The following is a 21,086-nucleotide window of genomic DNA, read 5'->3' as shown; positions in this document are numbered from 1 at the left end:
CGCCCCCCCTCTGCCCGGCACTGGGCGCGATGGCCGCGAGAGCTTTCGTTAATCCGCACCCGGTGCTTAAAAAAAAAAAAAAAAAAAAAAAAAAAGAAAAGAAAAAAATAAAAAGAAAAAAACACAACACGTCAAACCTTCAGGAGTCTGGAGGCTGCGGCGGAGCGGAGGGCACGGGAGGACACTCACTCCCACACGAGCAGCTTTCTGGGAATTAGGGCCACAGCCCAAGCGCTGCTCTGGCAGCCTGCGCTCCCCTCCAGCCCCGGCTGCCGGGACGGGGGGGACCCGAAAAACCGTCCCACCGCCACCCCGGCCCCGCTGCCGCAGGGGCAGCCGCTGGTCCTGGCCCTAATCTCCCGCTTTTCCCCCCGGGGAGGTGAGTAAGCATCGCTAATCCCGCTCGCTTGGCTGCTGGGGAGAGACGAGGCGCTTCCTCCCGCCTGGGGGCTGCAACCCCCACACCCCCTACCCTTCCTGCCCCCACAGATGGGGGGAGTGGGGGTCATCCCTTCTTTGGGCACCTTTTGGGTGCTGCACGCCGTGAAGGCAAAGGCTGATGCGGAGATGGAGGCAGCTTGTCCCTGTCAGCAGGGACCAGGGGACACGGCAGCCAACCCACCTTCACCGGTGTCCCCCCCGTGCCAGCCCCACGCACGGGGTGGGGATGCTCGGGGCGGGGGGGACGCAGGGCTGGCTGATGGCTGGTGATGGACGCTCCCTTCCCCGCATCCCTGTGCCCATCCCAGGGGAGGACGAGCCATCCCAGTGAGCCCCAGCGCAGGGACACGGCACTGTGCCACCCCCTCAGCTCGCCCCGGTCCTGTGCCACCCCCTCAGCTCCCCCCCATCGCCCGGGACTCCTGTTTACCCAGCCAAGCAACCGGCTCCAAATACCTTGATGTAATTAAAAGCTCGGCCCCGGGGCCAAAGGCTTAGGACGACAGCCAGGGACACGGGCAGCTCTGCGCCACCTGCACCCCGGACAGGCTCACCCGGGGCGCGATGTCACCTACCTGGGGGCAGCCGGGGGCTCTTGTCCTCAGCCCGGTCCCCTTTGGTGTCCCCACCACTGGCCAGCCATGGTGACGGGTGGCACTGATGGGGTGACACAGGGAAAAGAGTCCCAGACGGTGGGCAGCTCCCTGCCCGGTGATGCTGCGTGATCCCCAGCACCCCCCAAGTGTGGTCCCCAAAGTCCCCAGCTGCCAGTGTCACAGCTCAGTGACACAGAGCTGGCACCACCCTGGATGCCAGGGCCGGGCTGGCTGGGGACAGACGCGTCCCCGAGGGGACAGACAGCTGCGGGGGGGTGCAGCATTCCTTCAGCCGTGTCCTCCCACACCCCCGTCACCTTGAATGTCCCCCCCTGCCACCAACCTCCTGCTCGCCATCATCTTCCTCGCCGGTGGCAGGTGTGCATTTGGGGACATGATGCTGGGGGGGGGATGCAAGAGAGGTGCTGTGTGTCCCCCCAGGATGCGGGAGGAAGGTCTTACCTGCCCAGCAGTGACAAGGGGGGGGGTCTCATCCCCTGCCCAGCCAAGCCCCCCACCCACAGCCCCACATCCCCCTCTTTGTCCTCTGGGGTGGGAGGCAGCTGAAATCTCCCCGGGGCTACCAGAAAAAAAAAAAAAAAAAAAAAAAAAAGAAAAGAAAAAAAAAAAAAGAGGCTGCATTTAAACAACAGACATAATTATGCTTTTGATACCGTCTGCTAAAAATACAAGCGCTGTGCCGTGCGGGGAGCCATGTGTGCGCGGCCTCACATGGCGCCCGCCTCCAACAGCTGACTCAGGCGGCGCGGACGGAGGGGGCCGGGAATGGGGGGGCTCAGAGGGGACAAGGGGACACCTGGACCCCCGCCACAGAGGGGGCTGCTCCACCAGGGACCCCCAAACTAGATGGTTTAGTGGGGGTGAGGCAGCCCAAGGATGGCACCAGCATCCCGCCCCCCTCCCAGCGCGCAGTTTGGGGTAAAACGAGATGGGGAAGGGGGAGGAAGGAGATGGGGGGCTCAGGGGGTACCCAGCCCTGGCAGCAGCACAGGGGGATGCGCGAGGATGCTGAGGGGTGGGTGCAGACCCAAAACAGCAGGGATGCAGGCAGGAGAGCAGGGAAGCCCTGGGAGGGTGGGGGGGTCCGGGGGGGGCACAGCAGGGCAGTGACCTGACCCTCGCTCCCACTAATGCCTTCCCAGCAGGGAAGCTGCTTACGGGGACACGAGCCACCCGGCTTAACGTGACCTCCTGCCACCCCAGGGGTTTGCTTCACCCCGCTCCGCTGGGGACAAACCCCCCGGGGCGAGATGGGGACCCCGCGGTGGTCGCAGCCCCCCAGTGCCAGCACAGCCCCCCAGAGGGGACATCGTGGTGGGCGGGCGAGCTCAGGTCAGGCAATTGCTGGGCTGGGGAGCTGCCAAGCGAGGGAGATTACGGCTTTGCTGACTGCAGCCTGGCACCGGCCCCCGCGCTGACACAGCTGGGATCAGCGCTGGCACCGGGGGGGGACACGCTGCACCACCCCAGGCAGCTTTGGTCCCCTCCTTGGGTGTCTTTCCCTGGGGAATATACTTGCCAAAAGAGGGGTCAGGCGCCAGGACGCCTGGCTCCCTTCCCAGCTTGAAGATGCTTGTGTTCTGCCTCAGTTTCCCCAAGGGACGGCGGTTGGTGCTGACCTCCCGTCCTGGGGATGGACGATGCTCCAGCTGCCGTCTCACTCACCACGTGTCCCCAACCAGCCCTGGGGACACCGCGCTGCTGTCCCCCATCTTTGGGGAACCCCAGAACCCAGCTGCGGTACCCCAGGCTGTATCCTTGGAGGAACCGCGTTCCCTAAGCAGCTTTAGGGGGATTACGGGCAGCCCCCTTGGCCCTTGCGCTGTCCCCACCCAGCCTTCCTTCTCCACTGCTTTAAATAATCGTCTCTGAGACAGTTTTACTTGGTTTAATCCAGCCACCTCCACCTAATCTGCCCCAACACCCCTGCCTGACCCCGGCCAGGCTCCCTGGCGGGGACAGACACTCTCCCTGCCCTGGGAAGACCCCCCAAAAGAAAAAAACAAAAAAAAACAAAAAAAAAAAAACCACATCAGCCAGGGGCTAAAAATAAAGGTGGCCTGAGGGGTGAGGGCAGGAAGGATTGGGAGCAAGGGGATTGATGCCAGAGAGCAGGGCACCGGGGGACAGGAGAGGCGACACGAGCGTTGTCACCTTGTGCCACCCCGCCTGCCCCACAGAGGTTTTGTGCAGGGGACGAGTCCCCAGGGGAAGGACAAAGGGAGCTGAGACCCCTGGGTGGGACTGGGGAGCCCTGGCAGGGACAGGACAGCTGCCCGTGGCCACAGGGACAAGTCAGGACGGTGGCCAGGACGGGGACATCTGTCTGCAGCCCCGGCTGTGTGTCCCAGCTGCTGCTGCCACGCCGTGGGGGACACGGCTACTGCAAGGAGGCGCTCAGATACACCCCAGCACCCACAGAGACCAAACTGCACCCTCCCGCGACCCCCCAGCACCCCGGGGGGACCCACACAGCCCCGGGGAAGGGGACAGCAAAAGGGACAAAACTCTCATTTCTCAAAGTCTGAAGTAACATTTATTTTTCCATGTACAAAACCCCCTTGTCTGGGAGAACATTAAAAGCCGCGTGGTGCCGGGCAGGGCACGGTCAGGCACTGGTACCCCAGTTTCAAGTATGGGGCGGGCGTCAGTTTGCAGTTTGGGGGGTCCTGGCCAAGGGACTGTGTCTTTGGTTTCAGGGGGCAGATGGGACAAGGCACGTCCCCTTGCTGGGAGGATGGGGGTGTGGGGACTAAGGCATCGTGGCAGCAGGAGGTGGGGCCAGCAGAGCCCGTAGTGTTCATCAGGTGGGAGGAATGGGGGGGCTTGGACCCCACGGGAGAGGCGCCGGCGCTGACCCGCAGCAGTGGTACCTGGGAAGGGGACCGAGCTGCCCTCCCCTCCGTGGGGCAGTCAGAGGTGCACAGTGCAGATGGAGAGGTCAGAAAAGGGATTTACAGTGTGATTCGGGGGGAGAAGCCCCCTCCCCAGGACTACGCAGTGGGGTGGGGGGGTGCACAAACCGTGGCTCCCTTCTGGTGCTGCAGCAGCAAATTGGCGTTAAGACTCTGGCAGCGGGTTTTCCCCAGGGCCGTTAGCTGTCCTGCTCCGGCGGAGCCGCTTTCCTCCTGATCCGGCTGCGCAGGATTCGGGAAGAGCCCTGGGCGGGGGGAGGGATGGCTCAGGGCCCCCTTGCCCCAGCATTACATCCCCAAATTTCCCCCCCCAATCCCCACGGTACCTCTTTGCTCGGTGCTGTCCTCCTCGCTGCGCGCAGGCTCTGGCGGGGCGAAGGCTCGGGAAAAATCTGCGAGTCCGACCAGAACTCCTCATCTTCCGTCTCGCTGTCGTACCGCCGGGCAGCCGAGGCCGTGCTGTGTGCTGGGAGAGGGGGGGACACACCAGCTCACATCACAGCCCCCCCCGTGAGCATCGCTGGAGCCCCAAAGCGCTGCGATCGCCCCCCCCGGCTCACCCAGCAGATGCTGGTGGTTCTCCTGCTCCTCCAGGTACAGGGGGTCCCGGTAGTGCAGGGGGGTCTCGTCCGGGATGGAGCGCAGGTCCTGCATGCTGAAGCTGCGGAGCCGCCCGGCCAGCGCGCCCTGGCTCTGGGAGGGGACAGAGAGGATGGAAATGAGCCCCCCAGGGCAAAAAACAAAGCGCCGGGGACACCCAGGGTGATGCCATCGTGCCGGGCAGGGATCTGACACCACCAAGACCACCCACGCCGGGGTGGAAGTTTCCTCCCGGATCCCAGAGGTCAGAGCATCCTCGAGGACACCCAGCATCCCATCCCCGTGCCCGGTACCTTGGTGGCCGCCTGGACCGCGGCGGTGGCCGCCAGGTTGAGGCCCCTCTTGCCGAATCGCACCATCGTCTCGTAGCTGCGCTCCCGGGCCTGGACGATGTACGTGTCGATCTCCTGCCGAGACAACCGCGGCGGTGCTAAGTGCATCGTGTCCTGGGGCATCCCAGGGTCCTGAGCCCCCCCAGGGCACGTGGGACCCCCAGAGCCAGGCAACTCTTACCTTCTCCTTGCGGGACAGCGTGGGGTGCACAAATTTGCGGTAGATCAGGCTGGAGCCCCGTGTGTAGGGGGAGAGCAGCCAGATGACAAAAGCCATCTTCATCTCGTAGTAGAAGGGAAACCTGCCAAAGAGGGGGGGGCGAGCAGATGCTGGTGGGGGCCCAAAGGCACATCCTTGTCCCTTGCAGGAGGGTCAGTGCTTCTTCCCCACGCAGCGGCCGCCCAGAGCCCTCTTCTAGCAGGCAGAGGGGGGAGACAGCCCCTTCCTTCCCCCCCCGGGCATGGGGAGCCCGACAGACCCTCACCCCCGCAGCAGCGCCCACACACCAGCCTCACCAGGAGATGAGCAGGTCGGTGAAGGTCTCGGTGGCCGAGAAGAGCGCAAAGACGATCCAGTACATCATCCAGCGGACCTGCGGGGAGGCGGCGAACCCGTCAGCCAGGGCGGGGGGGCTGAAACCCAGGAAGGTCCCGACCCTGCCAGCCACCCTACTCACGTATTCCCGGATGTTTTTGGTCCTCACAGCCTTGTAGGAAGCGTAGGCAGGGTAGAGCATCCCGAAGAGCAGCCTGGAACGGAGCGGGCCGGCATGTCCCGGCGGTGTCCCCTGCCAGCAGCCCTGGCCCCCCCGCGGCGCGGGCGAGGTGCCATCCCCAAACACGCACCTCGCGGTGCGGTGCCTCGGCCCGGGGCACCGGCGGGGAAACCGCTCGCCCGCAGCGCGCCCGCGCTCACCGCGACCGCCCCCACGCGGGGACGGGGCCGTGGGGGCCCCCGCGACGGCCCCCTCGGGTGCATTTGGCCACCAGCCACCCAGCCCAGCTGCCCGCGGGGGTGCAAGAGAGCGACCCCAGGCCACGCTCACTGTCCCCGGGATGGGCAGGGGAGGCGACCACGACACCCATCTCCGGGCTGGGGGGTCTGGCTGCCCCCATACAAGCGCATCCCCCAGCAATTCCTGCGTGGGGCGGCCCCGTTGTGCACCCTCCCGCCCCACGGGACGGGCACACGGACCCCCGCGGGGGGGGGCTCCCGTTACACAGTGACCCCCGGGGGGGCTCTGCGCTCAGCTCCCGGGGGAACCCTCACCTTGCCAACCGCCCCCAGCGCACCCCAACCCTACAGACGACCCCCCACAATGGCCACCGCCCCGGAATCCCCCCATTTTCTCACGCACCCCCCCCGGCCCGCACTCACACGATCACCCGGCTGAGTATCCAGGTCACCATGATGCGGGCGGGCCCGCAGCCCCGGGCCGTGCCGGGGAGCCCTGGGCTTGCAGATCCGCCTTGTACCCCACTCAGGTCCCCCTCCCCAAAAAAAAAAACCCCGAACCCCCCCCGCGCCGGAAATTAATGCAACAAATTAAATGTTGCAGCCGCGCGCCCCGCGCGTGCGCCGCAACGGTCCCCACCGCCCGCTCTTCAAACGGCAACGGCGGCGCTTAAAAGGGCAACGGTGGTCCTTAAAAGGGCAACGGCGGTCCTTAAAAGGGCAACGGCGGCCCACAGGCACAGCGAAGAGGTCTCACACGAATACTTGGGTTTTTTTAAATTCTGTTTTTAGAGGGAAAACCCATTTGCGTGATGCTAGGGCCTTCTTTTTGTTTGCTTGGTTTAGAGGTTTGTTTGTTTGTTTTATCGTTTGGTTTGGGTTTGTTTAGTTGGGGGTTTTTTTTGGTTTTTTGGGGTTTTTTTACGGTCAGGTGGGACGCACGTGCAGCACAGGGCGTGCTGAGCACCCCACCGCAACACTGGGGGTGCGAGAGGTCAGGGAGGGCAGGGCTGTGGGGAGACGGGGCTTTGGGCGGAGGTGGGAGCGCTGCTGGGTCATGCCAAGGGAGTCAGATGTGCTGGCACCACCCTGGCGTGTTGATTCAGTGGGGTTTAGCCTCAGCCTCTGCAAAATCCCCTCCCCGGCGCGCCTTGCTGGGGTTTACATGTGCGATTAACCTCAGGCAACCGCTCAGGAGTGTTGCTGAACCGGGGCCAGGGCTCTGCGGCGGGTGTGGATCCCTGCAAGATGCTTGGGAGAAAATAGAAGCTGTTTGCTCAGAACCAGAGCAGGGCTCCGAGGCCCCTTGGCCGTGCACCCCCAGCAGTGCTCCAGGGCACCCCAGTTCCCCCACCCCAGTCACAGGCACTTTTGGGGTGCCAGCACCCCTCTACACTGCTCCCCATGCCTTAAAATCTGCCATTTCCCAGCAGGAAGCTTCTGGTCCTGCAGTTTCAGGTCAAACCCGGCTCCCGAAAAACCGGCAGTGCCCCTGGGGTGCCTGTTACCTTTGAGAGGATCTTTATTTGTGAGTTTAATTGGTGGTTTTTCACATATGTGTTAATAATATAGCTGGGGGACAGGGAAACACTCCCCTGGAAAACCAGCCGGGTGGCTGCGCGGGTGCTGGTGCAGTTTGGGGTGCAGCAGGATCCAGCTGGGACTCCCCTCCCTGGGAAAACACTTCCTGCTTCCCCCCCACTGTGGGCATCTGCAGCAAAAAAAGAACAAGATAAGCCACATATAGGGCATGGAGGACCCTAAAACAAGGGGGTTCCCCCTCCTGGGCTTGCTGGGGCTTGTGCAAGGAAACGGGGGCTGTGGGACCCCCAGGCAGGGGACACCAGCTGCAATGTGACACAGGACAACCACGGGCAGACACAGGCAGAGCCGGGTGTCACGGTGTGTTTATTGTGGGGAGCGTTTCGGGGGGTGCACACACCTCGGGTACACTGGGTCCTGCCCGGCAGCGAGGGCACGTGGGCAGAGGGACCTGCTGGAGGTGCACGGAGGGGATGGGAACAGGTCAGCCCTGCTTCTGCGGGTGACGGCACCCCCTCGGAGCATCCCACTGGCCTGGAGCATCCCATCTGCATCCTCTTTGGAGCATCCTGCCGGCCTGGAGCATCCCATCTGCATCCTCTTTGGAGCATCCCGCCAGCCTGGAGCATCCCATCTGCATCCTCTTTGGAGCATCCTGCCGGCCTGGAGCATCCCATCTGCATCCTCTTTGGAGCATCCCACCAGCCTGGAGCATCTCATTCCTCAGGGCATCCCATCTGTATCCTCAGAGCACCCCACTGGCCTTGGGCATCCCACCCACCTCAGGCATCCCATCCACACCCACATTGGAGCATCCTGCTTGGCCTCGAGCATCCCATCCACCTGGGGCATCCCATTAGCATCCACCTCAGAGCATCCCGTTGGCCTCAAGCATCCCATCCACCTCGGGCATCCCATCTGCATCCTCCTCAGAGCATCCTGCTAGCCTTTAGTTTCCCATCTGCTTTGGGGCATCACATCCACATCCTCCTTGGAGCATCCCATTGGCCTGGAGCATCCCACCCTCCTCAGGGCATCTCATTTATATCCACCTTGGAAAATCCCACTGGCCCAGAGCATCCCATCCACCTTGGGCAACCCATCCACTTTGGAGCACCCCATTGGCCTGGGAGCACCATAGCATCCCAGGAACATCCCACCCAGCCCTGGCAGCCTGTCCCTGCCTGTGCACATCCCTGCCTGCCGCCCCGCTCCCATGTCCCCAGACCCCCCTGCCACAATCCTCCAGCCCCCAGCCTCCCCACCCCTACCAGCACCGCAAAGCAGAAACCCACAGGCACGGATCTGCGGGGTTGGGGGTGTCCCACCCCCCTGCCCACATCCCTCGGGCTGCTGGAGGGGTGGCTGTGGGTGCCGCTCGTGGGGAAACCACGAGTCCTGGGGGGAAACTGAGGCCCGTGGCTTCCCCCAGCAGCTGCGTGGGTGAATTTGGGGGGGCTGGGAGGGGGCTGCAGGCAGGAGGAAGGGGCTGGCGGGCGCATGCGTGTCCTCGGGCAGGGGAACCGAGAGCCACCTCGGGGACCCGCAAGCACCCTGGGTTCTGCCTCCCCGCTAAAGGCTGAGGTCCACCACCACGTGCCGGTACACCAGCGTGTTGGCCTTGAAGCTGGGAGCCAGGAGGAGCTGCACGTCGGCGGCCGGCACGTAGCGGAAAGCCCGGGGCGCCTGCACCGACAGCTCCTGGAACTTGACGAACTTCTGCTTCTCCTCTTCCCACAGGTAGACGTGGGTGAAGGAGAAGTCGCTGCCCAGCGCCAGGTACCGCCGGCTCTCCACCGAGAAGGGCTGCATCACCATGGAGCCGCGGGACGGCAGCGTCTGCAGCTCCACGAAGCGCTGCCCTTCCCACCGCACCACCTTGGAGTCCCCGATGTAGCGGCTGAGGCAGAGGAACTGGTCCCGCTTCACCTTGAAGTGCTTCACCATCTGCACGTCCAGCATCTCCCCCACCTCCCCCTGGGGTGCGAATTGCTTCTGCGCCCGGTTCCACTGGTAGATGACGGGGGCTTGGGAGCTGCTGGAGATGATCAGGCGGGGTTTGCCATCGTTCTCCACGTATTCCACGTCGGTGTCGCGGTGCCAGGCGTGGAGGGCTTGGTGGGAATAGAAGCCATTCTGGTTGAGGCGGTAGAGGCTGGTGGAACCCGCCTTGGAGCTGTCGGCGATGACAAAGTACCAGTCGCCTTCGATCTGGAAGGCCTCGATGTCGTTGGGCTTGCGGGTTTTCTGGCTGTCGATGTCTTGGATCTTGATGAACTTGTCCACGGCTGTGTCCCAGCGGTAGATGTAGGAGCCACCGAAGAGCTGGGCCACCACCACGTAGAGCTGGTCCTGCGCCACGATGGGCTTGCAGTGCACGGCCGAGTGAGCTGCCGGGCAGGACCACGTCACGCCGGGGCTGTGCCCTCCCCGAATCACTCCAAATCACCCAAAACGGGGGTCCCAACCCCGGGAGGGGATGCCTTACCGGGGATGCGGTCGAAGTCACGCAGCTTGCGCTCCACGTAGTCCCACTTGAGGATGGCACAGGAGCTGGCGCCGGGCTGCGCCAGCGCGATGTACAGGTCGCTGGCGTAGGTGAAGGGCTCAGCCGACACCGCCTGGAAGGGCAGCACCTGGTGCACCACGAAATCTGGGGGAAGAGGTAGTGATGAGGGTCTGGACACCCTGGAATGGGTCGGGGGGTGTCCCTGGTCCCTTACCCGTGGTGATGCACTGGAAGTCGCCCAGCGCCAGGTCGCGGATGCGCTGGCCCTCGAACTGCCCGGGGCTGCTGCAGAAGGTGGCGGGGACCGTGGTGTTGGTGCTCTCCAGCCACTCCACCAGCCACTTGATTTTGCAGTCGCAGGCCAGCGTGTTGCCACGGAGGTCCCTGCCGAAGATGGCACCAAGTCACCCCCAGCCCAAACCCCGAGCACCAGAATGTCACCTTGTCCCCAGCCCGGTGTCCCTGGTGCTGTGACAGCCTTACAGGTCACTCAGGATGTCCAGTGGCTTGAAGAGGTCCCGGGGCAGCGTCTGCAGGTTGTTGTTGGCCAAGGACCTGGGGGTGACACAGCTCTAGCCACAGCGAAGGGACAAAAGCCATCCCGTGTCCCCAGGGAACACAGGACCCCCCGGTACTCACAGGTGAGTCAGAGACTTAAGCCCGCGGAAAGTGGCTTTCGAAAGTGCCTGGATGTCGTTGTTCTCGATGAACCTGGATGGTGGCACAGCTGCTGATACCCCTGCCCTCCCCATGTCACCCCATGTCCCCGTGTCCCCATCCCACGCACAGGTATTGGAGATGCGAGAGGCCGGTGAAGGCGTCGTCTCCGATCAGCGTGAACTTGTTGGAGTTGAGCAGGCTGCAAAGAGAGGGGGTTGGCGTCAGCACCCTGGGGACAAGGAACACTGGGGGACACCAGGATGCCCGGCCAGCGGCGTGGGGGACGTACAGGAACTGCAGCGAGGGGATGTGGGCGAAAGCCGCCTCGCGGAGCTCCGTGAAGGCTGCGTTCACCATCGTCCTGCCAGTGACACGAAGCTTCAGGGCTGTGCAGGAGAGGGGACGGCAGCGGGGGGGTTCCACCACCCCCTGCCCTTCAGTGATGTCTCTGCTGTCACCCAGAGCATCCTCACCAGGGGGGGGTGCTGGGTGGGGGGCAGCGCATGGGGGAGCATCCCCAGCAGCAATGCCCCATGCTGGGGGTTGCAGGGAGGGGACAAGGTCCTCAATCCTGCAACAGCATCTGGGGGATACCCAGGTTCCCTGACACTCCTAGACAGGGTGCACACGTACACACATGCATGCATGTGCACACACATACATGCACACACATGCACATGCACACACATACATGCACACACATGCACACACATGCATATGCACACACATGCATGAACACGCATGCACATGCACACACATGCATATGCACACACATGCATGAACACGCATGCACATGCACACACGTACATGTACACACATGCACATGCACACACATGAATGCATATGCATGCCCATGCACGCACCCACATGCATCCACCACTCACACACACCCGTACAAGGCTCTGGTGTCCCCTGGGCCATGCACCAGGACGCGCCAGCTGTGTCCCCTTGGGTCTCTGTTCCCCAAGGTCACGGCAGACGGGCAGCGCGGCGCAGACGGGCTGCAGCCCCGCTCCGTCCCTGGCTGATGGATGGCTGCGTGTGCATGGAGACCTGCCACTGCCGCAGGACATGGGGACCAGTCCAGGGCGTCCCCAGCCCGCTCCGTCCCCCAAGAGACCCCCACACTGCCCCTACCCGCCCCACATGTTTGCAGCACAAAGAAAGGGGCTGTCCCTGTCACCCCGGAGCAACCAGCATCCTGCACCCCGGGGATGTGACCTGGTCCTTGTCCCCATGCCCATCCCGCTGCCGGGGTACTCACAGCGAGATGATCTCGGGGGGTAGATTCTTGGGCACAGCCTTGGAATCCACGCAGAAAGCTGTGTCCCGGGTGCAGGAGCAGCTCGGGGGGCAAGGAGGTGGCCGGGGGGGCCTGCGACCCCCCGCTGGCAGCCAGAACCAGGCCAAGGCGACGAGGAGGAGGAGGAGAGTGGAGAGCTGGTCCCTCGGCATCCTCCTCCTGCGCTGCAGCTCCATCCCTGGCCTAGCCCTGCTCTGTCCCCTGCAGCTGGTCCCTCTGTGCCCAGGAGCTGCGGCAAAGACTTTTGCTCTATTTTTTCTTTTTCTTTCTCTTTTCTTCCTCCCCCCGTGGTTTCAGCGTGGAGGAGAAGCGATGCCGGAGGCTGGCGGAATGCGAGGCGCTGCTCTGCGGCGCACCATGCTCCGGTGCTGCGGGGAGGAGGGAGGGAAGGAGGGAGGGATGCGGCTGAGTGACGGCACCAGCATCCCAGGGGACGCGGGTCCTCGCCCGCTCTGCGGGTGTGCGAACAGGGGGATGCACCCTGGCGGGGGAGCCGGCTGCTGTGGGGGTGCTCAGGGATGGGGGACAGGAGGGTACCTGCTGTGGTGATGCCACCGCAGCTCTGCCGCCCCGTTGTTGCTGCAGTGCCACCTGCGCCAGCTGCCTGCCCGCCCTGGCACCGGCCACCCGTCTGTCCCCTCCGTCCCATCCGTCCCGTCCCAGGCACGGCGCTCCCCGCCGACAATGAGCCCAGCCAGCTCCTTCCCCGCGCCGGGGGGGGACACACACACGCAGCTGCCCATGCACTAGGCTGCAGGAACCAGGGGTGCAGCACCCCCGTGCTCAGGGGGTGGGTGCGGAGCGGGGGCACGCTCTGTTTGCCTTGACCCCCCCCACGCCGCCGCCCAAATGCCGGGAAAGGGCTCTCGGAGGCTTCACGCCCCTTCCTCAGCTCCTCTCCCCACTCGGCAAACAGCACAAGTGGCACTTTGGCAGCTGAGGTGGCCCCCACTCTGCTCCCCCAGGAGCCCTATAAATCCCCCCGGCTCCGTCTGGCAAAGGGACAGGAGCCCCAGAGCGAGGGAGCGATGGACGGCAGCTCCAAAGAGCCGTTGCTGGAGGAGGCACCTCCGGTAAGGAGCACCCATCACCCAGCCCGTGGGGCTGAGCAGCCGGTGCCATCCCCGGCCCCACGCCGGCGGCTCAGGCGGGTGCTCCTCTGTGTCCCCTCCAGAGCTACACAGCCTCCACCCGCCTGCCCTGCATCCCCCACCAGCTCAAGTGCCTCCTGATCGTGGTGGTGGTGGTGGTGGTCCTGGTGGTGGTCATCGTCGCCTTCCTCCTCCTGGGGCTGCACATCACCGAGACGCATGCTGAAACGGTGAGGTGGGAACGGAGTCGCAGTGTCACCGGCTCCGGTGACACATCTGGGAATAGCACCGGCCACTGGTGCTTTGCAGGGATGGGGTTTAGACCCCACAAAGCTGCCTGAACCCCCCACTGCCTGGCAGGTCTTGCGGATGACCATCCACGGTCGGGACAGTGATGGGACCCCCCAGCAGCTCTCCATGAGCAAGAAGGAGAGGACAGGGACATTCGCCGTGCGGGACGGGCTCAACACCTCCGCCGTGGTGGTGTACAACTACGGCAAGGTGTGCGGGGACAGGGCACGATGGACGGGGTGGTGGCAGAGGGGACAAGGATGAGCTGACCCGGGTCTGTCTGCAAACAGCTGCTGGTCGGCTACAGGTCCTGGCGTCACCGCGTCTGCTATGTCACCCGCCTGGATAAGGACAACATCCCGGGGTTGGACGCTGTCACCGAGACCTTCCAGCGTCGGCAAGTGGGTGCTGGACACCTGGGTGTCCCGGTGTCATGGGCAGATGGGGCTGGTGACAAGCTGCAGGGGACACTGCCACGGCCAAGGGTGGCGGCCCCAACATTCTCTCTCCCGCAGGCTGAGATGAAGGAGGTTGGGGACAATGACATCCCCCTGGCCGACCGCTCCATCCTGGGCACCACAGTCAACATCCTCTGCAGCACTGTCCCAGTGTTCTGGGCATAGCACCAGCTGGGGGGACAGGACAGCAGGATGGGGATGTCACTGTCCCCACGGGACATGGAGACGGGGATGTCACTGTCCCCATGCTCCCCGTGTTGCCGCATCTCTCCTCCTCCATGGCTCACCATCCACAGCCGCTCGGCACCGCGGTTTTCCCACGGCACTTGCAATAAAAACCTGGGATTTGCTTTGGGATTCACGCCTCTGTCTGCAGAATAAAACTTGTGCCCCCACCTCCGAGTGCTGCTCTTGTCCTTCCCTCCCAGTGCTGCTTTTGTCCTTCCCCCTATGCTGGCCAAAGAGGTTGGCAAGGGGAGGTGACGTGGCACCCCAGGGATGTCCCCCAGGGGCAGATGTGTCCCTTGTGTCCATGTGCACAGGGCAAGGACAAGTCCCAGTTGAGGAGCACCCGCTCCCGGGGCAGCAGCACACATTGCACACCAGGCTGTGGGGCTGCACGGCCAGTGTGCCCCCCATGTCCTCTCCTGGTTTCAGAGGGAGGATGAGATGTCAGGGGGACCCTCTGCACCCCACAGGCATGGGCAGTGCAGTCAGTCAGGGTCTGGGCCACCTCTCCGGGACACGTCCCCATCCCTGTCCTCCCCACTTGTCTCTCCCCTGTCCCCTGTATCCCCCATGTGTCCCCCATCCCCAGCAGCTCCATCTCCTCTGCTCCAAAGCAGCCAGGAGCATCCTTGGGGGTCCTCCAAACGCTGCACCTGAGAATGGGGGGTCAACGGGGCTGGGAGGGAGCAAAGAGACCTTGGGGGGACCAAATCCAGCCCCCCAGGAGCACAGCAGCAGCGTGATTTAACCTTCCAACAGGCGCTAACTCGGGGTTGTCCCCAAAGCCACCGCCGCAGGCAGCGAGGAGGGTCACAGCTCTTGGAGACGACACTTTGCTGGGAACAGGAGGGAAACCACAAGTTGTCACTTGTCACCATAGGGCCAGCAGCTCTGCGCCCCTAAATCTCCAGCCTGGCCCTGTCCCTGTGTCACCCCAGTGAACAGGTGGTTACTTGTCCAGGTAAGACTGAGGCAGAGCGATGTCACCCTGTCCTGCTGATTGTGCCCACCCTGGGGTGACACGCCAGAGCTGGGACCCCCCTCACCTTGAGCAAATTTGCACCGTGGGCACCGCTGCCAGCCCCAAAAACCCCTGCACTGGCAACACGAACCCCGGCAGCGCCCAAGCATCCTCGGGACATGGTTACAGAGCCCCCGGGACGTGTCCCCACCCCGTGGTCACTCCGCTGCCACCCCCGTTTTGCGGTTCTTGGGAAAGCTTTGATGTCCCGTTTGCTCTTTGCCCACCTCGAGCAGATCCAAGTGACCGAGCCAGCGAAGGGACACGGGCACCGAGCCAGGTCTCGCCTTGGCTGTGGCCATTGCTGGATGCTCCAGCCTGGAGAGCAGCTCGAGGGTTTGCTTTGGCCCCGACACCGCGCTCCGGGCCAGTGGAGAGGTCCCCGTGCCTGGGGACAAGTGTCCTCAGAGCCTCTTGGCCAGCGGGTTCCCAGGGGAGCGCAGCCCCGGGGGAGGCGGTCGGCAAACAGAAGTGAAGTGGATTGATCGCCAGAGCCGCATCGTACCCTGGGGCCACCAACTCCTTCACAGGTGACACCCCTTTCCCTACCCCAGCACCCTGGTATAAAGCCCTCCTGCTCCGGGTGCTGCAGGGCAGCCTGGGTTGCAAGGAGGAGGAGGAGGAGGAAGAGGAAGCCATGGAGAGCAATGTGAAGGAGGTGGTGGTTGAAGAGCCGCTGGTGAGTCCCTGTGACATGCAGCTGGGTGACACGGTCACACTGGGGATGTCCCTGCACCCAGCAGAGATGCTCAGCACAGGGTTTTGCCCAGTTTATCCCAGCGAGGCACCGGTACAGGTGCGATGGAGCGGGATGCTGCATCCCCAGAGCTCTGGGGCAGCAGGGGCAAACCCATCCCCAGCCCCTCTGCATCCCCAAACTCCCACCCTCACTCTGTCTCCCTGCTTTTCCCATGCCCGTAGGACCCGGAGAAAGGCTGCTGCAAGCCGGGTTGCTGCTGCTGGCCCTGCGCCCTTTGCTGCTCCAAATGCTGCTTGCCCCGCTGCTGCAAATGCCCCAGTTGCTCCGGTTGCCCCGGCTGTGGCGGCTGCATCAAGCGGTCACTCTGCTTCGTCCCCCGCCTGCTCTGCTACCTGCCCCGCAAGCTCCTGGGCTGCACCCACCACCTCAAGTGCCTCCTCATCACCGTGGTGGTGGTGGTCCTGCTGGTGGTCATCATCGCCGGCGCCCTGCTGATGTGGCTGCGCGCTGACCAGCGACACGCCGACGCCGTAAGTAGGGACCCCGCATTGTCCCCGGGGAGGGGGTGCTGCAGGTGCTGAGCTCCCCCCCGTGTGTCTCCTCCAGGTCTCGTGGATGGGGATGACGAGGGGACCAGCCTGGGAAGAGGATGCGGCCACTTTCTACCTGGATAGCGGGAATGGAAACCCGGCCACAGTCATCTATGATTACAAGAATGTAAGTGGTGAGCCCTGCAAAAGCAGGGGGGTCGGGGAGGGGGTGGATGGGGCTGAGCCGGTGTGTGCCTGTCTGCAAGCAGCTGCTGGTGAGCTACAGATCCCAGCTCCACCACGCCTGCTACATCACCCACGTGGACAAGGACAACATCCCGGGGCTGGATGTCATCGCCGAGAGCTTCCAGCGCCGGCAGGTGAGCACCGGCTGGGGCAGATCGGGGCACGGGGAGCACACGGTGCCTCATGCAGACCCCCCGATGAAGAACTGGGGTGCAGCATCATGCTGCTGCCTCATTTTCCCTTCTCTGCCCTCCCCAGGCTGAGGAGAAACTCGCCGTGCCCCTGGCCGATCGCTCCCTCCTGGGTACCACTGCCAGCATCCTCTGCAGCATCGTCCCCGTCTACTGGGCTTAGCCTTGCTGGGTGGGCACAAAGGGTCCCGCTGCACATGGGAGGGGAACAGGTGGGCAGCAGGGACCCCCACCCACCCAGCAGCACCCTCAAAGTGCCGAGTTTGCCTTGCAGCACCCCCAAAAGCCACAGCATTGCCGCGTCCCCTCCAGGAGCATCACCGATATCTCCGCAGCCGCCCCTGCCAGCAGCCCCCCACCCACCCCAATTTTGGGGCCGTGGGGCTGAGTTGGGGGTTGCGAGCTGGGGATTTGGCGCTGGGGGGGCTTCGCTTCGCCATGCCGCGCCGCGTCCCTGCTGCGAGCCGGTGCCGGGGGGGCTGGAGGCGGTGGGTGGGTGGCTGCTTGGGCGAGCGCCGCGCTGTGCCGGGGGGACAGCTGGTTTGTCACTTAAGTCTTCTCAGCTTCGCCAAACCGAAGTGCAAAAATGAGCTTAAAAAAAAAAAAAAAACCATGACATTTAAAGAAACAAAATTCTCCGTTCCAGTTCTTCGCTCCCTGCTTGCCCGGCTGCTGGCAGCTCCCGCCTTCTTTTGCCTTAAAAATGATTTTAGGGGCTCTGAGCAGCTTTTAGGTGAATTTCTGCCGCAGCCGCAGCGTGGGGACTTGCAGGAGGAACCCCTTGAGCATCACTTGGCACCAGGGCACGGGATCCACCTAAACTGCCCCTTTCCTCCTGCCAGAGCCAAGGCTGTCCTGAAAAATGCATCTGTCCTGAAAAATGGATCTGTCCTCTCCTGCCCTGCGCAACTGAATAAAGGAGAAGGGGAAGAATCAGGTCTCAGAGCTATTCCTGGTGACAACCTGTGTCAGAGGCAGCCACGGCCAGCGGCTGCTGCCCAAGGACCGGGACTATTAGGACTGGGATGATGGTGTTACTAGGATCAGGATTATTAGGACTAGGGTGCTGGTGTTATTAGGTTTAGGCATTATTAGGACTGGGATTCTTAGAACTGGGATGCTGGTGTTATCAGAACCAGGATTATGAAGACTGGGATGCTGGTTTTATTAGGACTGGGATTCTTAGAACTGGGATGCTGGTGTTATCAGGACCAGGATTATGAGAACTGGGATGCTGGTGTTATCAGGAGCAGGATTATGAAAACTGGGATGCTGGTGTTATTAGAACCAGGATCATTAGGACTGGGATGCTGGCATCATTAGGACCGGGATAATTAGGATTGGGATGCTGGTGTTATCAGGACCAGGATAATTAGGACCGGGATGCCGGTGTTATTGGGATCAGACGTTATCAGGACTGGGGTGCTGGCCCAGGGCCGAGCACCCAGGGCAGACAGGGGGAGCGTGGAGCAGCGCAGCCCCCCCAGGACAGGCCCCGCCAGCAGCACAGCTGCCTCCCACCATCTGGGGGTGGGACCGTGAGCATCCCACCACCCCCCCCGGATCCAGCCCCCGCTCCTGGCAGCCGGGGAAGCTGCTCCCCACGGGGAAAGCACAGCTGCAGGTTCAGGGCATCCATCCAGGGCCTCCCGCAGCACCCCCCCCAAAATCTTTGTCCTTCCCCAGCCCAGCTGCACCGGCGAGCGCGCAACGTGGGGTGTTTTTTATCGGAAAGGTGGTTTGTATTGACCAGCCAGCCCCGGGTACCAGCATCCTGCCGCAGCAGCGGGGGCACAGAATTTTGCAAGGGCTCAGCACCCCCGCAACCGGCTCAATGTGCGCCCCCCCCGCAATGGAGCAGCTGACGACGAGCTGCCAGAAACTTGGCAGGACCCCCAGGTCCTTGTGCAATAATTCAAGTGGCCTGGTTTCCGCAGCCTGCGCAGGTTTGCGGAGGGTGGGTGCTGCATCCCGGGGGGAGCAGGGGCACCCGGATGGGGGGCGGGCAGAGGCATTGGCAGTGCTGGGGGCCGGGGGGGACAGACAGGTGGCTACACACTGCTCCCAACTCTCAAGCGGTTGGCGTTGCCCCCGCAGCCCCCGTACGAGAAGCATTGGCCCGAACCTGTGTCCCACCGGTGATGCCACATCGCAAAGAAGTGGGTGCAGGCACTGCCGGGTCCATGTCCAGGGTGCAGGGTCCGGGGGGGTCCTGGGAGGGGAAATCAGAGCAACCCCCCCGCAGTGCGTGCTGGAGGAACAGGACCCCTTGCTAGGAAGAGGAACCCAGCTCGTGTCACAGAAGGATGGGGACACAAGGGACAGTCCCGACGATGCTCACTCACTGCGCCGGGGGTGGCTCACTGGTCCTGGCGCCGCGGGGGGGTTTGCTCCCAGGGGCAGGAAGAGAAGCATTGGAGATGTCGGCAAGGAGGACTTGGGGATCCTGTGCTGTCGCCGGTGCGGGGTCCGTGGCACACAGAGCAGCTGAGCGCGGGCTGAGCGAGCTGGTCCCCTGCGTGGGAGGGTGCGCGTTCGGGGGCTTATTTATTCCAGGGCTCACAAAACCAATCAGATCTCCAACACGACAGCCAGGGAAGAGCCTCCCGGGCTCCGTGGGGCTGGCTGTGCCAGAGCAGGCAGCTGCTTGCTGTGGGGCACAAGCCACGGTTGCCCATCACATCCCGGAACGGTGCAAGGAGCTCATGGTGCAGGAGCCCATGGATGGTCAAGGGAGATTGCGCAGCTTGGAAAAACCACATCTGCAAAGGAGCTGGTCCTGGGAAAGCCAGGCTGATGCGGGGAGGGAAGTGGGGAAAAACCTGCGTGTCCCCAGGGCGCTCCCTGGGAAAGGGGTGATATCAGGGCTGGAAACCAGCAGCCAGACCCTGACATAATGGATTGACATCATCCGGGGACTCAGCCCTCAAACATCCTTCCCAGCGGAGGGATGGAAACAAGAAGTATTTCAAAGCCTAGCTTGTGTTTCACGAGGGATCTGTTTGTTTTCTCGGGAGACCAGCTAGAGGTTGGAGATGAGTTTGGGCGGTCACTCCCCACGTTCCCATCCCCAGGCTGCAGCGTGTAGGTTGGGGATGGCGTGGGGAAGCGAAGCGAGAGCCGTTTTCAGGAGTTTATTTATTTGCTTGAAGGGGAAAGGTTTACTGGATGGAGGTTTTGCAACGCTGGGCTAACTGGCGAAACACATCCTGAGATGATCCGCTGCTGGGGGAGGAAAATAACAGTCTGAGATAAGGAGCAAAGGAGATTTCCCCATGATCTGCCGTGCCTGGAACGAGCCAGGCCCTGAATGCGGGAGGTCCCTGAAAGCAAAAGGCAAAGAGGATTTTTTCGGGGGGGGGTTAGCGGGCAGGGGAGGGAATGGAGCCCGGATGCCTGTGTGCATCCAGCGTGTCCCCAAAGCAGCGATTGTGTGCAGTAACACCGAGCGCTTAAAAAATTAAAAGAATGATGTTAATGCAAGTTGTGAGAATATTATAAGACGATGGGGCTGTGTTTGGGAGCAGCAAGAGAGGGCAGGGGGACCCCGCTCAGTCCCTTGTCCCTCCTGCTGGGGCTGGGATGTGCAGGAGGGACCTGCCAAGGGGACAAGGGACAGGAAAGGGTGCAAGGCAGAAGGGCAAAGCCAGGCTGAACTCGGAGCTCTATCTAGCGGCGAGAGGGCGGCTGGACCCCATTTCCCTCCCGGGGCTTGAGAAGGGGACGCAGCCACCCCGACTCCCTGCACCAGCCTCCCAGGGTGGGCATCTGGGAGGTGGCAGATGGCAGGGAGTGGGGTGACATCCCCGGAGCACCGCGGGCATGTCCTGCTATGTGGTTGTCACCTGCCGGGCATGGTCCCCCCACCCGGGGGTGCAGAGCTGGGCGGCCCGTGGGGACCTCGGCGTGACAGGCTGTGCTGAAGTGGCGGAGCTGTGACGGCAGGTGTCACTTGGAGACCTCGGGCACACGCGTGCACATGTGTGAACACACTCATGCACACGTGTGCACAAACACACTTGCACACGTGGCCACGTGGCCCAGCCAGGGCTGGCAGCTGCCTCTCCCTGCCTGTCTGCCTGGGCATCCTGGGGTGCTCACCCTAATCCTGGGGTGCTCACCCTGATCCTGGGGTGCTCATCCCATTCCAGGAGCAGGAGATATGGGGTGCAGCACTGGGGGATGCGGGACAGGGATGTGGGGTGCAAGAGTGGGACACTGGGGTGCGGGAGGGTGTGTCAGATTAGGGGATGGGGGCTGTGGGGTGCAGGGCTGGGACCATGGGGTGCAGGAGCAGAGGTTGTGGGGTGCAGGGCTGGGGTGCTCTGGAGGGGGTGCAGGACCGAGGTCGAGGGGTACGAGGTGGGCAGGATTAATGCTGGGGGATATCGGATGGGGATGGGGAGGCAGGATTGGTGGGATACTGGACGGGGATGGGGGGGCAGGATTAGTACTG

The 21,086-nt window shown here is 63.2% G+C and overlaps 4 protein-coding genes across 4 annotated transcripts; 2 read left to right on the top strand and 2 right to left on the bottom strand.

Annotated features, from left to right (window-relative positions):
- Positions 1 to 4,066: 4,066 nt before the first annotated feature.
- On the bottom strand, positions 4,067 to 6,372 carry REEP4 (receptor accessory protein 4). Its single transcript, XM_065651691.1, has 8 exons — positions 6,284 to 6,372; positions 5,583 to 5,655; positions 5,422 to 5,498; positions 5,087 to 5,207; positions 4,867 to 4,980; positions 4,534 to 4,666; positions 4,300 to 4,439; positions 4,067 to 4,218 (listed from the first exon to the last, which is right to left on the bottom strand). Exons 1-8 carry the CDS (start codon positions 6,313 to 6,315, stop codon positions 4,153 to 4,155), a joined length of 756 nt encoding a protein of 251 aa, XP_065507763.1. The 5' UTR covers positions 6,316 to 6,372; the 3' UTR covers positions 4,067 to 4,152.
- Positions 6,373 to 8,835: 2,463 nt separating this feature from the next.
- Positions 8,836 to 12,050, bottom strand: LGI3 (leucine rich repeat LGI family member 3). The gene is made up of 8 exons (XM_065651718.1): positions 11,836 to 12,050; positions 10,861 to 10,932; positions 10,699 to 10,770; positions 10,551 to 10,622; positions 10,395 to 10,466; positions 10,126 to 10,295; positions 9,891 to 10,055; positions 8,836 to 9,792 (listed from the first exon to the last, which is right to left on the bottom strand). Exons 1-8 carry the CDS (start codon positions 12,048 to 12,050, stop codon positions 8,975 to 8,977), a joined length of 1,656 nt encoding a protein of 551 aa, XP_065507790.1. The 3' UTR covers positions 8,836 to 8,974.
- Positions 12,051 to 12,902: 852 nt separating this feature from the next.
- On the top strand, positions 12,903 to 14,099 carry LOC135998574 (surfactant protein C-like). The gene is made up of 5 exons (XM_065651813.1): positions 12,903 to 12,947; positions 13,049 to 13,195; positions 13,326 to 13,466; positions 13,547 to 13,657; positions 13,772 to 14,099. The coding sequence occupies exons 1-5, from the start codon at positions 12,903 to 12,905 to the stop codon at positions 13,877 to 13,879; spliced, it is 552 nt and encodes a 183-aa protein (XP_065507885.1). The 3' UTR covers positions 13,880 to 14,099.
- A 983-nt stretch (positions 14,100 to 15,082) lies between these two features.
- Positions 15,083 to 16,898, top strand: LOC135998469 (surfactant protein C-like). Its single transcript, XM_065651647.1, has 6 exons — positions 15,083 to 15,205; positions 15,556 to 15,642; positions 15,885 to 16,193; positions 16,270 to 16,380; positions 16,463 to 16,573; positions 16,698 to 16,898. The coding sequence occupies exons 1-6, from the start codon at positions 15,083 to 15,085 to the stop codon at positions 16,791 to 16,793; spliced, it is 837 nt and encodes a 278-aa protein (XP_065507719.1). The 3' UTR covers positions 16,794 to 16,898.
- Positions 16,899 to 21,086: the final 4,188 nt, after the last annotated feature.

This window comes from Caloenas nicobarica, chromosome 25, assembly GCF_036013445.1.
Source record: "Caloenas nicobarica isolate bCalNic1 chromosome 25, bCalNic1.hap1, whole genome shotgun sequence".
Lineage (NCBI taxonomy): Eukaryota > Metazoa > Chordata > Aves > Columbiformes > Columbidae > Caloenas > Caloenas nicobarica.
The sequence above is the reverse complement of the archived record's forward strand: the minus strand, read 5'-3'. Positions and strand labels throughout refer to the sequence as shown.